The sequence below is a fragment of the Crocodylus siamensis genome, chromosome 4 (assembly GCF_052110815.1).
Source record: "Crocodylus siamensis isolate JL-2025a chromosome 4, ASM5211081v1, whole genome shotgun sequence".
Taxonomy (NCBI): Eukaryota; Metazoa; Chordata; order Crocodylia; family Crocodylidae; genus Crocodylus; species Crocodylus siamensis.
The window spans coordinates 81,766,898-81,783,131 of NC_143398.1; the positions used below are offsets into that span (position 1 = coordinate 81,766,898).

Sequence of the window (16,234 nt, forward strand, 5' to 3'; positions counted from 1 at the left end):
GTACAGACTGGAAAGAGTATTAATTTAAAAGGGTATTGATTTAAATAAATATATTTTAAAACATGTACAGAGGTAACTTGTTCATCTGCATATACACTGAGTAAAGTATTAGCATCCTCTTATCTCCCAGCTTTTATACATAATAATTAAAGTCTGTGAAAGAGTACTCAGATCTGGATTAAGACACAGAAATAAGCTCGGAAACTAAATAAGGGCGAAAGCTGGGGTTAGATAGGACCAAATTATCTCAAGACATCGGCCATATGTGATGATAGTAAACTTGTAAGAGCGACTGCCCTTGTGAGGTATTGCCACCTTAAACACCATGAAAAATGAAGGAAGAATAAAGTTTTTCTCTGTCTTGGAAAAACCAGGGAAAATCCATACAGGGAAAATCCATAAGCTTGAATCCATTTATTAAAACTGAAACTGAAACATGCTGTGTCTGGTTGGACTTGAGTGTTCATTTCGGTTTGTAATGAAAACTTCCAGTAATGCAAGATCAAAAGTTTGCTAGAAAATAGTTAAAAGGAAAGAATTTAATTGTTTCTAGGCTTGCGCAGCTGCTCCTATTAAAAAACCCACACAATAAACTACAGTTGTTTAGATAACTTGTTAGATTCAAAACTGTGCTCTAATTCTGATAATTTCATATTCATATTTATACAGGAGTATGAGGTGTGGCAGATCAGTCAGTCAGACATCTGGATGTGAAACTTTAAACAATGTTCCTTGGAAGGTTGAACGGGAATCCACTTGCATGGGTCTAATACCTCTGTAATTCTAATGATGCAGCATCTCTGAGAGTGTCTTTCTGATGTATTTTCTGCAATCTTGCAAGCCTATTTGTAATAGGTTATGCATAATCTTAATCTTGACTGTAATTATTACTTTGTAAATTTGTTATTGCTCTTCTTTGTCAGTCTTTTCCATGCAAAATTTTGACCTGCTGTGGGTTGTTTTCCAGGCAATACTATTCCATTCTTCTTTTTAAACTTTTGAGGGCATTTACTTTTAATTGTTCTGTTCCTTTGATAATTGGACTTTTCCTGTGTGCTCTTTAATGTAGCTTGTGATCTCTGTTTTTGCCCAATTCCACTCCACTTGCTCCTGCTAAATGCTTTATAACTTCTTTGTCCAGCCTCAAATTCCTGTCTCAGCATGAAGTGAAGGGGCATTCACCATGCTGCTACACAATGTTCTCTCCTTTCCTCATGAAACAGGCTGATAAAACACTCCTAGAATCAGACTGAACCAAACATCAATTCTCCCAGATAACAGGTTGCTTCTTTCTGCTTCACTAAGCCAAAACCATGCAGGGAAAATGAGGAAAAGATAAGAAAAAGAGGTTCCCTAGTCAAACTCTAGCAGATGTTCACTGCTAATTGTAAATGCACTGAGAATTCAAATCATCTTCTCAGCTTTGTTCTCCATCTTCTTGAATAATCTCTTAAATTTTAGCTTTAAAATGTTTGGAATAATTTACCACAGTTAACTATCAGTCTAGTCATCTTATTCACAATCCAATTCTCCTTTCCTTGCAATTAATAGCAAACATTCAGGAACAAGTGAAGAGTCAGTCACCAAATATCAGGGTAAGAGTTAAATGATTACCATTCAAAACCATATCAAAGCTGTCCCTGTGTAGAGTGTGTCAAAGTTGGTATGTATACTGAAATCCTTCTGAAGTGCCACTCAGATTTGCTAGCAAGTCCAGCTAGCAGTATCTATTATTAGATTCAAGGTTCTTTTCTTTATATAGATCAAAAATAAGGGTTTGCTTCAATCTGTACTGTACAGCCAAGGTCAAAGTTAAACAATAACTTGAATTGTCAACATTTCCAACTAGATTAAACTTCAGCAACACACTGAATATGCCGCAGATCTTCATAACCACACATGCAGCATAGACTTTTTAAATTTGCATTTTTATCAGGTTTGAGACACTACAGTGTACTTCTTGCATCTTATTTTTAGAATTTGCATTTTATCATCTTCAGATCATCAGTGTGAAGTACTTTGTAATCTTGTTCTCTGATTTTGCATTTTTATAATTTTTTCTGTAAATTGTATGAGGTACCGTGGTTTTCTTTCGTTCATTTCTCCAAACCAGTCTTGGCTTTTTATTTGCTTCCACTTCTTCTTGGCTCTGTAGTCAAAATACATAACAGAGCAAAATTTTGTATATTCTATTATGAATCTGTTCTTCTGAAGACTTATTCAGAGTATAAATGCTTAGAATTTATAACAGTATTTATACTTTATTTAAATAAAGAGAAATGGCCAGGTCTTAATAATATGCACACATTCTCAAATTCCCATACTATCTTTTACTCAACAACTTCCTAAAATGCAGCTAAGTACTGTGAGCTAAATTCAGTAAAAGACTTAGGCACCTGACCACAGAGTGGCATTTATTGCTGGTTTCTAGGCATAGGGAGAACTGGATGCCTGAGACTGGGTTCCAGAAAAAGCATGCATGCTGAGTAGGATGCTCCACAGAGCTAGCCAAAAACTGTGCATCTGAAATCCCACCTTCTTCATAATTAGGCATCTAACTCAAGGCAGTAGGTAGAAATCTCCATTTACTTAGGTTCCACAACCTGAAACTTTCTCTTAATGGTGGGTGCCTATAAATATTCTTTCAAAGGATGCACTATGTAGTGGTGGTGGTATCACCTACCTTATATGTAATAGCTTAGGGCTGAGAGTTCTCACCTGGATGTGGAAGACCTGGATTTAATTTCCTCCTCAGTATGAGAGGCTCAAACAAACAACCTACCAAAAGACTTAGGCTGAGCAACACATGTTTTCAGGATCTCCACTAGAATTAGGTAGGAGACAGGGCTGAGCTGCTTAGGCCAGGAAAATACTATCTAGTAAGCTGAAATGCCTCCAGGGGTGGGCAACAACAGAACAAGAGATATCTGAATTGCAATTTTGGACTGAATTTATGCACCTCAGTCCTTTACTGAATTTAACCTTTTGTGACTATGTGTCTGTGACAGGGGGCCAACTTGGAGCTGGATCTCAACATAGCCTGCCCACCCGTCCCTGTATGGGCAGTCCACCCAGTCTTGCCTGCCATGATTTGCTGTTCCTAAAACTGGTGTAAAAGTGCGTGGGGCTGCCCATTTTATGCCCCAATGCCAGGGAACACTGTCCACAGCTCCATACCATCCCTACACTGTGGCCCATGCATTGCAGATGGCATCATAGGGTCTTAATGGCTCTGGCCTCACACTGGGCCCCATGACATTTGAGTCTGGACCACAACTAGATCCTTCCTACTCAGGTGGTCTACTCCATCCTCATTCTGGGCTGTCAGCTCCCTAGACCTCTTTCCCTCTTGGGTGTGGCTTCCCTCTGAGACCTTTGGCCACGTCAGCCCTGGCCCACCTCCAGGCTAGTCTGATCCCCAGACCCCCTGGCTCTGTGCATCCCTCACGGTGGGTTTTCTAGCCCTTTTGTCATCCTAGTCCTGGCTTCAGCGTTGACCAGTCAAAGGTTTTGTCTAGGCTCTAGCACTGCTCGCCCACTCTCTCTTACATAGGTCCACCTTCCTGGGCCCCTCCAAACACAGGCCGTATTCCCTGGGTTACCCACCATGTTGTGGGGGCTGCAGTTATAAGGTGCCCTTCCCTGCCTTTCACTGGAGTGGCAACTGGCCTGGCATTTCTGGGGAGCTACCCTGCCATGGGCAGCTCCACCAAACCATGCTTCCCCAGCAGGGTGCACTTTTCAGTCATACCCAGGACCAGGAGACTCCTGCAATCCCCATAGCTTCTGCCCTTACCTCCAAGGTGTTGTGAGCAGCAGCTCAGCCAGGTGTTGTTCTTCAGCTGCTTGCAGCAGACTTCTGCTTCAGCCATGTGAGCTTGGATCTAAAATGGCCGCCTCATCAGGGCTTGCCCACACCTGCCAGCTGCCTGCTCTCAGCCTCAAAGTGGCAGATGCCAAAGGTGCTGTCACACACCCTGTCCCTTTAAATGGCTACCGGGGTGGGGGGGGGGGTCTCCCTGCTGCTCACCGTGCAGGCTTATCTGTCACCTGCAACAGCCCACTAAGTGGTGAGCACCCCAATGCTGCTCTGCCACACTGTCTGTACGTATTAAAGATGTACAACATCATGTATACAATCTATATAGGTGACTTGCAAAAATATAAGTAAATATAAGTAAATGGAAAAATCTGTTAAAGGTTGTTTAAAAACCTCAGTTAGTCAACCCTGGAGCCTGATACTGCACTGAAAAACTTACTAATTTAGCAGCATCAATTCCAGCAGGTCAGGCAATGCATTCCAACCCATTAGTAGGTATTTGTTAACTAGAGGATTTTGGTTAAAGTAAGAATTTTGAGGACCAGGTAAGACTTTTTGATACAGTAGAGAAAGAACTTACCCTGAACCACCTAGCAATTCTCATACCTGGAACCAGGAGAGGATCACAGAGACATCACCACAAGCAGTACAAGTTATGTAATTGATAGGTCTCCTTGTCTCAGATAGATGATGAGTGAAAGATGCCACTACGGTTTACCATACCCAACTTCTAGGCACCTACCCAGCTCCCAAAGTGAAATCCACAGCTGAGTTAGACGTGTAGAACTTATAATAGAAATTATACTTTATTGCCATAAAGAGAAAAGTATCATGAAAGTGAATACACCACAGAATAGCCAGCAAGCTAAGTGAGGAGCTGCATAAGCCAACACTAAATGCTGAAGAGCGTAGCCTCGTGTGGAGGCACAGGGAAGCTTGCAGCCACCCAGCCATCCAGCTACTCATGGTGCAGTGCAAGCAAATCCTCCTGCCACTGAACACTGCCAAACTCTAGCTCTGTAAGCCGGATTCAATAGCTCCACTGGCCAGATTGAAAGCACGCCTGCCACCATTCTGAAGTGTGGGAACGCTGATACGTGAGATGTGGGAGGCTGCTGGAGCATGGTAATTGTCATGCTCCAGCAGAACTGATTAATTGAGTCTACTCCAATGCATTGGAATTACAGTCCGTTGGAGCAACCGCTCCCTGCTCATGTATAGGCATTCTAGGTGCCTAAGTCCTTTTGTGGCTCTGGGCATAAGTCCCCTAACTTCCAGCTGCTGCATATTAAATATTATACATGGAGAAACCACTAGAAAGGGACGAAAGCCCAACTTTTGGTAATCTAGTTTACAAAACCATACTACTTTGTCCACCACTACAAGCCATTGGCCATTCTATTCCGTAAAAACTGCCTAGTTCTTGTCTATAGAGGAAGTCATGCATCTGTCTGACATATTAGAAGCACACATAATAGTGACCTGTAAGAAGTAGTTCTTGAGCTAATGTGTAAAAGAACATAGTCTCAACAAGAAAGAGCTAACAACTCAGACTTCTTAGTACCACTTAAAAACAGTAATTTTTAGGCTGGATATCCTTTTTAAGTGTTTTCCTGATTCTAGCTGGAGACATAATTAAAACAGAGATGTCATTTTTAACATGTACTGGAAGTAATGCTTTAAAGCAGGTACCTGAATAGATTTTTTCAGACTTAGAGTATGCTTTTGTATGTGGGCTTCTTTTTCTCCAAATTGGTGCATTGTAAGATGCTGAAGTGCATTTGTCTGTAAGAAAATATATATATTTTTATACTTTTGCTTGCAATTATAGTACAAAGATTCTCATCCTGCTACACAAGCTAAACAATATTATTAAGTAAACTATCAACTATCAACTCCCTCTGAATGACAAAACCATCAACACCAGTACTGGGACCAATGACCCAGCCCTTGGAACCACCCATCAGCATTCAAGAAACAAAAGATGAGGCAACCCACCACTGTGCCAAGCCTCCACATGCTTAGTAAGAATACCTGGAGCCCTCTGGAACAGGACTGACCTTGCTTGGACAGGCCCTCCCCACAGGAGGTCAGAGGTAGTCTGCCCCATAAAAAGGGGTAGTGAAGACTGACTCTTTGGGATGCCCTCTCCATCTGGACCAGCACCATGCCACATTACCTATCCATCCAGAGGCCCTGCTAGTGACTCGCCCCTCTGGACAACTCCTGGTGGACAAGGATCCCTTTCCAGCCTGGATAGGTAGCTATCACCCCCTACCCCCTCTTCAACCAAGGACTTGGACTCTGCTTCTCTTCCCCACCTGGACTCCAACCCTTCCACTTAGTCTCTTTCTCCTACTGCCATTGTGAGTGCTTGTGTGTGTGTGTGTGTGTGTGTGTGTGTGTGTGTGTGTGTGTGTGTGTGTGTGTGTGTGTGTGTGTACCAATAACTTCACAGGGTTGTGTAGTGTGTTATCTGTTTAATAAACCTGTTATTTTCAAACCCTGAGTTGGGTTTTTGTCTGTTTCCTGACTGTTTCTTCCTTGCCACCATGTATCTGTCCCCCCAGTCTCTACTCTGTCAGCCTGTTTCCAGCCCCAAGCTCCCAGTTTTCTGCCTCTCTCTCTTTCCTGGCTGTCTCCTCCTTGCCACCACTTATCTGCCCCACCCGCCCCAATATCTCAGCTGTCTGCCTCAGTTTCCAGCCCCAATCTACCTTAAGAAACCCCAAGCCTCAGTTTCTCAGCAAGTTTCTCTCTAGTCCACTGGTTCTAATCTGAGTTCTGACAAATTTCACTCCCTACACATTAACTCTCTCTCACCTTAACCTTCCCCCAGGTACCCCAAGCACACATATATACCGTGCCATCCAAGTTAGGAACTTACCTATGTGTAGGTGGGTTATACGTGTGTAAACTGGTGAGTGTGTGTGTGTGTGTGTGTGTGTATATATCATTGTGTGTATGATATATGAATTAGTAATCTGTGTATGTGTACTGAGTGTGCAGGTATGGACAATTGATTTTTGTCTAACTTTTGGGGTGTATAGTGTATGTGCTTGAATTGGTGAAAGGTATGCATGTGCCTAGGCTGGTTTGGATGTTTATGTGCCTGAGCTGGTAGTGTGTGTGTGTATGCACCTAATTGATTTGTGTGTTTGTATATGTGCAATTGTGTCATGCCCTCCTGTCTTAACAGTGCAATATTGAGATCCTGAGAGTTGGCCTGACCCCACAGGGCAACAAGATGATCCCACCCAAGGCTACATCTTAAAAACCTTCAAGGATAAATAGTCTACAACCTCTCTGGGTAACCTGCTTCAGTGTTCTAAGCAAGTTTTTCCTGATATCCAACCTAAACTTCCCTTGCAGCAACTTGAGACCATTGCTCCTTGTTCTGTCATGTGCCACCACTGAAAACAATCTAGCCCCATCCTCTTTGGAACCACCCTTCAAGTAGTTGAAGACTGCTATTAAATCCCATCACAGTCTTCTGGGAGTTGCCTCCCCAATTTAGTAAAGGACCCATACTGCCCTTGATCATCCCTTTGTTGTTGACATACTTGTAAAAACTCTTCTTTTTACCTTTAAAGTCCCTTGCTAGCTGCAACTCCAATTGTGGTTTGGCTTTCTTAATTTCATTCCTGCATACCCGAGCAATACCCTTATACTCCTCCTTATCTGTTTGTCCAAGTTTCCCCTTATAAGCTTCCTTTTTATATTTTAGCTTACTGAAGAGTTCTCTACTGAGCTAAGCTAGTCTTCTGCCATACTTGCTAGTCTTCTGGTACATTGGGATGGTTTATTCCGGCACCCTTAGTAAGGTTTCTTTAAAGTACAACCAACTCTCCTCAACTCCTCTCCCCATCAGACTGGCCTCCCAGGGGATCCTGCTCATCAGTTCCCTGATTGAGCCAAAGTCTGCTTTACTGAAGTTCAGGGTCTGTACTCTGTTGTTCTCCTTTTTTCCTTCTTTTCCTCTGGATCCTGAATTCAAGCATCTATTGGTTACTGCTGCTCAAGTTGCCATCCACTACTACATTCCCCACCAATTCTTCCCTGTTTGTGAGCAGCAGGTCAAGAACAGGATGGTTCCTTATTGGCCTCTCTAGCACTTGTACCAGGAAGTTGTCCCCTGTACTCTCCAAAAACCTCCAGGCTTGCCTGCACACTGCTGTATTGCCTTCTCAGCAAGTGTCAGGGTGATTGAAGTACCCCCTGAGAACCAGGGCCTGTGATTGGGAAACTTCTGCTAGCTGTCTGAAGAAAGCCTCATCCTGTACACCCTATCTATAGCAGACACCCACCATGACATCACCCTTGTTGGTGTCCCCTGTGAACCTAACCCAGAGGCTTTCAAGAGGTCTATTTACAGTTTCATACTGGAGCTCTGAGAAATCATATTGTTCTTTTACATAAGGCACAATTCCTCCTCCTATTCTTTCCTGCCTGTCTTTCCTGAACAGGTTGTATCCACCCATGACAATGGTCCATTCATGCGAGCTACCCCAACAAGTCTCTGTTATTCCAAGCATGTCAGAGGGAGGAGGGCTCTGAAACTAAAAAGGGTATAACACCATTACATGTACTTCCTCATAACAGAGTATCTTTCACACTAGCCAACCATATAGCATACAGATGCAATTGTAACAAATATTGCTATTAATATCTTTTCTTCTGATTAACAAAATGCTTTGATGATTCCATAATACCAAAAGGATTCCTATACTCTCTACTAAATTAACATATTCTACCCCTCTACATTAATGATCCCTAAAATTCATTACACTCAGAATATACATTTTTAGTCTGATTTTGAATTGATAGAAACTCAGAAATTACTGATCTGAAAATGATTAAAATATATGAGATTTAGTCAGACGTGAAGTTATTAAAAATTGAGGAAAATGCAATGTTTTTCATAGAAAAAGAACCTAGGTTGGATTCATCTTTGTGTGTACAATAAATAACTTGACCTTAACTGTGAAGTTGCAATTACTCCAAGCAGATACTAGCCTATCAGCTATATTTGACATTTTAGTAAGCACAGACATTAAAAAAATAATTTTCAAATGCTGTGTAACTTACAAATGCTTGATGAAAACCTTAATAATGACCTTTTAATGTAGCTTTTGTTTGTGTAATATGTACAAGTTAAAGAGGAGGATGTTCTCAATGTCTGTAATAGTCTGAGACCATTCTATCCTGGAATTTCACATATAAGGGTGTCATCCTGAGTATGAGAAAAACTAACAGTCTCTTGAAAAGCTCTTCCTGACTCAAGAGGTACATGGGCCAACCAGAGGTGACACTCTGCTAGACTTGGTCCTGGCCAAAGAAGACAACCTGGTGACTGACTTAAATATAGAGGGAAGTCTGGGTGACAGCAATCATAAAACCATCACGTTCACTTGCCCGACATAAGGCACACAAATCTGATAGAAGGATTGAAGTTTTGGACTTCAGAAACACAAAATTTTAAAAAGCTTAGGTCATTAGTAAGGGAAGTGCTGTGGGTCCAGGGACCGAAGGCCGAAGGTATGCATGAAAAGTGGTTGTTCCTTAAGGACATGATCCTTGAAGCATAAAGGAAGTCCATTCCCATGAGGAGAAAAGGTAACAGAAGGGCTGGGAAGACCTCTTGGCTTCCTCTTAAGAAAGAAGAAAGAGGTTTATAAACAATGGAAGCTTGGGCCAAGCCCCTAGAAGGACTATTCCATGACAGCCCTCATTTGCATGGAACAGATAAGAAAGGCTAAAGTGGCGACCAAACTTAGATTAGCAATGGGAATTAAGGACAACTACAAGTCCTTCTTTAGGTACGTAGGGAACAGAAGAAAAACAAGTGGAAGTGTGGGGCCATTGCTCAGCAACTCAGGAGAGCTGGTTACTGGCACCCAGGAGAAAGCTGAACACCTGACTGACTACTTTGCTTCAGTCTTTCACCAGACCAAGGCGAAGACAATGCCAGGTCCAGTACAGGATGAGCACAGTAGGAATAATCACCCTCCTAATATTGCCACAGAATCGGTTTATGACCAATTAAAATATATATATACACACGAGTGGGATTGGATGATGTTCATCTGAGAGTGCTCAAGGAGCTGGCCAAAGCCATTGTAGTACCCCTGGCAAAACTCTCCCACAACTTGTGGCACTCTGGAGAAGTCCCTGAGGACTGGAAGAGGGCCAGTGTTGTGCCCATCCACAAGAAGGGCAGGAAGGGAGCACCCAGGTAACTATACGCCAATCAGCCCAACTTCCATCCTAGGGAAAATCCTAGAAAAGTTCATCAAGGAATCTATCTGTGATAAGCTTGCAGAAGGTGAGATTCTGCATGACAGCCAGCATGATTTTGTCACGGGCAGGTCTTGCCTTACCAATCTCATCTCCTTTTATGACCAGGTAACTCACTACCTGGACATGAGAGAACAGGTTGACATTGTACACCTAAACTTCCAAAAGGCCTTTGATCTAGTATCCCACAATGTTCTTGTGAGAAAACTGGAAGATTGTAGGCTTAACTCTGAGACAGTCAATTGGGTGAGAAACTGGCTGCAGGATAGGACCTAGAGAGTCACAGCAAATGAATCTGTGTCATCTTGGCAAGAAGTGGGCAGGGGTATCCCATATGGGTCGGTGCTTGGTCCAATACTTTTCAACATCTTTATTCATGATTTGGATGTGAGGGGAAAGAGCTCACTGGCCAAGTTTGTGGATGACACCAAGTTATGGGAAAGCGTAGTCACACTTGAAGATAGGCTACGGATATAGGCAGATTTAGACAGGCTAGCAAGTTGGGTGGATCAACATCTGATGAAGTTCAATGTTGAGAAATGTAAAGTACTCCACATTGGGATGAGCAACTCCCAACACCCCTACAGGCTTGGCAGCACCAAACTGACTAGCACCACGAATGAAAGGGACCTGGGGGTAATAATAGACCATGGTGTGAATATGAGCCAGCAATACAATGCTGTTGCCAGTAGGGCACATAAGACTCTGTCATGCATCAATATATGCATCTCCAGCAAAACCAAGGAAGTGATTCTTCTGCTCTACTCAGCGCTGGTGAGACCGCAGCTGGAGTACTGCACCCAGTTCTGGGCACCACATTTCAACAAGGACATAGACAAGCTTGAGAGAGTCCAAAGATGATCAGTCTTAAAAGGCAAGCCATATGAGGAAAGGCTGAGGGATCTGGGACTCTTCAGCCTGAAGAAAAGAAGACTGAGACGGGACCTGGTAGCAGCTTACCACTACACTAGGAGAGTACATCAAGGGCTTAGTAAGCAACTGCTCACCAGGGCACCTGAGGGGAAAACTAGCCACAAAATGGTCAGAAACTCCTGGAAAAGCAATTCAGGCTCAACATTAGGAAAAACTTCTTTACAGTCAGGGTATCCAGACTGTGGAATAAGCTCCCTCCAGAGGCTGCACAAACACCTACCCTGGAAATCTTCAAAAGGAAGACAGTGACTAGACAGTCACCTTGCTGGGGTCAACTGACCCCCAGTTATCTTTCCTGCTTGGTGCAGGGTGGCTGGACCCAATGATCTCCCAAGGTTCCTTCTGGCCTTACAATCTATGAATCTATGAAAAGAAAAAGGAAAAAAAAAAGAAATTGCCAGAATTTGTGATGGCTCTGTCATGTTTTCTGATGGAGTGGTATGGCTATGACCTTATTTGGGACAGCAGTGAGAAATGAAAGCTTGTTCCAAAAAAACACTGCTAATTCCCAGAAATACCTTTGGAAACAGAAATCACAAAGGGCAGGAAAAGCCAAGCTCCTGGACTGCCAGTGATAGTTAAAGTTTTGTTAGTTTAATAAGACAGGTCAGAAGTTAAAAATAAAGAAAAGGCCATAGTGCAAACTTTAAGCTATACTTGGAAAACAGACTGCCAGAATGAAAGAAACAGGACCTCAGAATCTGACCTGAAGGTTTCTTCTCAAATTCCTGACATGTACTAGGTATTGCCAGGAAGGCAGTGGGTTACTTCAAAGATGGAACAAGTGCAGAAAGAAAATGTCACTGTTGCCATTCTAAAAGAACTGCAGGCAGAATACTAATTCTGTCTTCAGACTGGCTGAAATAGAAAGTGACAACTAACCAACCTTAAAACTGTACATCACCAAATGCCACAATAGATTTAAAAAATATATAAAAAGCTTCAGTAATGTCCAAATCCCAGTTTGTATAATAGAAAGTAATATCATAAGAAGGATGTTTGTTTGGTCTCCTGTTGAGGGGAAAAAAGAAGCTGAGTGTCTGTTAGGGAGAAACTAAGATTTTCACTACTGAGTTGTTCAATTAGATAATCTTTGGAATTAATATGCAGCACACAGACTAAAGTAAAAAATGGAACACTGGATTATAAAGTATCTTAAAATGCTTTAAAATTAATTACATTATAAAAGAATTTAATTACACTAAACCATGGCATAGCCTTTTGTGCTCTCTCTCTCTCTTTATTGAATTCTTAAATTACCTTTTCACATATATAAAGGTAAGAAGAAATAAGGCCAAAAAACCCCCCTAGAATAACTAAAGAAGACTGAGACAACATAATACCTGAACCAATTAACTGAAAAGTCTTGAATGCTTTGTAGATAATGGATTTAATTAAGAAACTAATGAAGATCAGATGGTATAAAAGCAATGCTTAGATCATAGCCTGACTGTGCAGGATGAAATACTATGAACATGTATATAGCTTAGAATTTTAATAACTTTCTCAGTAAACTCTAACATAGTGAACCTTGGAGTAGTTTCATTTTAAATCTGTTTGCATGCCACATGAGGGATATAAGTTGATAAAATACTCAATGCTGTCTTTAAGAAACTTCAAGATTTCTCTACAAATTATGCAGATCTCAGGAAGACAGATTTAAAACTCATATGAGTAACTCAAACCAGAAAGATGCAAAAGATTAGGGCAATAAGCTGTTCCCAACCTATGATGCAACAAGTTTTAAGGAAATTTTCAGTGCTAAATTATCATCAATCGTTCTTGGGTTTACAAGAAATTCCTCCTGTCCTGTTTCACTCCTGTTCAAGACCTAGTCAAAATCGTTGCTAGGGACTGCAGTTATTACTAGTGCTCCAATGGACAGTAGTTTCTATTATGGTAGGGATGGGGCCATAGGCCATTCCCTTCTCCTCAGGTAGAACAAGTGACTGGACGTGGGAACTAATTTATGGTGGACCTTTTGCATATAATGGACTTGCTACTCAAGCAAATTGTGGCTGCCTTTACTTTTTGGTTTCCCCAGAACTTAATGACATTTTCTCATTTTTATTTCTGGATTTTGCAATAATCTGTTTAAGATTATCTGACATGAGTCAAATGTCACTTAAATATATTGATGCAGGGAATAATTGACCCAATGGTATGCAGGATGACAAGGAATCTTGTATAATTAAGAGCCCACCTGTAGACATATTCAGTTTGGATTCTTTACTGAAGCTGATGTTGCTGTTGGTCACATTTGTTGATCTTCCAGGTTCTGGTGAATAGAAGGAAGTGCTTCTCCCAGAAGCTTTTAGAGAAGGAATATAAGAAGCAGTCTCAGAATTCTGGCTTTGATAACTTCTTCGGCAATTTGCTTCATTTTTTGAGTGAGAACCATGCATTGCTGGAAGTAGAAAAGATACATTACATCAAACTTTCAAGATAGTTCTCAATATCTGACATATCAGTATAAAGGATACACAGTATACAAAAACACACCTTTTAATTGATAGGAGGTTGTGTTTAATCTCATCAGAGAATCAGAAATGGAAACTGACATTATCCCTTTTTAATTGGTTACTTAAAACTAATTAGTCAAGTATTTCCTTAAGATACCTTTCCCCATATATGTACTAGATGAGTTTTTTGATTCCTCAGAAATCCATTTCTTTTTCTTCACTCCTTTAAAATGATGTTTCTTTATAGGTTCAGTGTAGTTCATTCCTAAAGGAATATAATGATATGGATTCACTTTTTGAAAATATACAATATGATGAAATCTCTTTATTTTGCTGGTTCCCCTCTGATGTAATCATTACCAGGGTTGTTTTACCAATCTGCAAAAGCCATTTCTCTCAGTTTAAGTATTGATAGTCTGAGGTTCCTTTGTGGTCATCAAAAACCTTTTCTTCTCTGCTACATTCCCCAGTATCAGAAGCTGACATGACAGCCTGGGAAGTCAGGTTGTTACACCCTGCTTACTACTTCTCTCCCATCCCCTTATTTTGTTAGTGTTTCATGACTGGGTTCTTTAGCTTTATTGGAACCACCATCACTAATAGTCTATCTACTGCTTTCCTCAAAGAGAAGCAGGTGTAAGAAATCTCTTCCACTCCCTTTGTGTCCTTGTATAGCAATTGCGTGCTTTGTGGTCTTTGGGCTCATTTCCTATATTTTAACTGCATCTTAACTATATGTCAAGCAGTTGTGGTCCATCAGTGAAAGGACCCCTTTTATTCATCAAATTACCACAAGGTGATTTGAAAAAAGAATTACTAGAATTACTTTCCCACATTTCATATAAAGCTTTTTTTGGACAAAAAGCTTTCTTTTACACAGTAAAAAGCTAATTGTGAAAACAGTCATGATAAGTAGAAACATGAGCAAGTTTTGCCTCGTTAAAAACAAATGATATTTCAAAAAATGTGAAGTGTATTAAAGGAAAAAACTCGTGAAATCTTGCAAGTGGACTTCAAATTTAGTTTTAAAAATACAGTATTATTAAAGGAATGCTTTTTGACCAAACTATACTTCAAATTATGCCTAAATAAAAGGCAGAAAATCTGAGTTAATAGTACACTGAGGTGTCATAGATTTTATGGCCTACAAATATCCACTGTAATTCACGCATCTATTCTACAACAATAGTTTTCAACCTGTGGCCCACGGATGCCTGGGGGTTGGCAAACTATATCTAAGGGGTCCACAAAATATGACTACAATCAATCAAAAGTATGTGATTATCCACGCTTACAATTCAAAGGGGTTCACACCTCCATCTGAAATTTCCAAAGGGGTCTGTGCCTCCATTCAACATCTTTAGGAGTCCACAAATTTTAAAAGGTTGAAAACCACTGTTCTACAACTATGAACTAGGCCTCTTATGCAGCATGCATGTGCAAATCACAGTCCTTTTCAAAAGCAAATATATTACACCCAGAGTAGAATTCCATGTAAATTGATCCAAAGCACAGAAACGCAACTATGGGAGCTGACAGAAGTGACATTTCTTATATGATTAGCTCCTTGAAAGTGCTCTACAGCTGTGCCCTGACAGAAGTGCACAGCTGCAGAGCACTTTGAAAGTACCTGATTACACAACAAATTAACCCTCATTTAATGGGAAGGAGCTTCATAGCAAAGTGCCATGATTAATTTCTGGCAGTCCCTGTGCATGATCATCAGGGCTTCCCATCTTCAGTGCTGTCTGCAAGATGAGAATGGGGAGAAGGGAGGTGGAGGAGCTCCAGACTGGGGTTTGCCCAGCCTGAGCTGGAGTGAGGACAGGTGGATTGGAGCCCCTTCACCTCACAGCCTCCCCAAGCCTCTCCCCCTCCAACTCAGGCTGGGCAAAACCCACACCCTTCCTTCTCCCCATTCCCATCCTGCAGACAGCATGAGACCTGAGAGCGGGGCTGGACTGGGTGGAGGAGAGGCTAGCCATGAGTTAGAGCAGGGAGCTGCACATCTGTCAGCACCCTACGTTACTGAGTGTAAAAAACACATTAATGGCCTTGGCATAAATACTAGGACTGTGCAAAGCTTCATGTGCTAATTTGACTTGGAGGACATTTGGCCTGATTCAGTGGCTGAAACTCTGAATCTGAATCAAATCAGGAGACCAATTAAAATGTCCAAATCAATTCAAAGCTCTCCGAATTGGTCTGGAAAAGATTTGGAAAGCTTCAGCAATTCAGGGAGTCCCCACTTGCTGCTTTAGCAGGGAGCTGGACCTGGAATCCATGCTGGTAAGTAGGGGGTGGTGGAGGGGGAGCTGGAGGATGGGGGAAGGGGGGCAGCAGGGATGGCCCCCCCCATCTGGCAGGACCTGTCCCAGCACCACCCCCCATGGCTGCCCTGCCTGACCCCAGCTCCTGGCTCTTTAAAGCAGCCCCCACTCACCAGCAATCTCTGCTGCTCCCCACTGCCCCACATTGCACGGGGGACTCTGCCACGAGTCCCCTGCCTCCTGTCCCCTGTCCCAGCTCCCCCTGTGGCTGCTCTGCCAAGCCCCAGCTCCTAGCTCTTTAAAAAAAAAAAAAAAGGGCTGACTCACCAGATGCTGCAATAGCCTTGGGGCTTCTGAGGGCTTGTTGCAGAGCCACCCACACAGTATGGGGCAGTGGGGGGCATCAGGGATGGCCCCCCCATCTAGCAGGAGCTGGTGAGCCAGGGCTTTTT

The 16,234-nt window shown here is 42.0% G+C and overlaps 1 protein-coding gene across 2 annotated transcripts in view; it reads right to left on the reverse strand.

The window, feature by feature from the left end:
* Nucleotides 1–449: 449 nt before the first annotated feature.
* Nucleotides 450–16,234, reverse strand: part of ZC3H11D (zinc finger CCCH-type containing 11D) — a 42,706-nt gene continuing 26,921 nt past the window's right edge. For both annotated transcript variants that reach the window (XM_090041019.1, XM_090041020.1), the window contains 4 exons: nucleotides 13,670–13,777; nucleotides 13,254–13,457; nucleotides 5,513–5,605; nucleotides 450–2,149 (listed from right to left, as the gene is read on the reverse strand). In XM_090041019.1, the coding sequence (XP_089897145.1) occupies nucleotides 2,124–2,149; nucleotides 5,513–5,605; nucleotides 13,254–13,457; nucleotides 13,670–13,777 (431 nt within the window). In that variant the 3' untranslated portion in view covers nucleotides 450–2,123. The remainder of the gene's footprint in view (nucleotides 2,150–5,512; nucleotides 5,606–13,253; nucleotides 13,458–13,669; nucleotides 13,778–16,234) is intronic.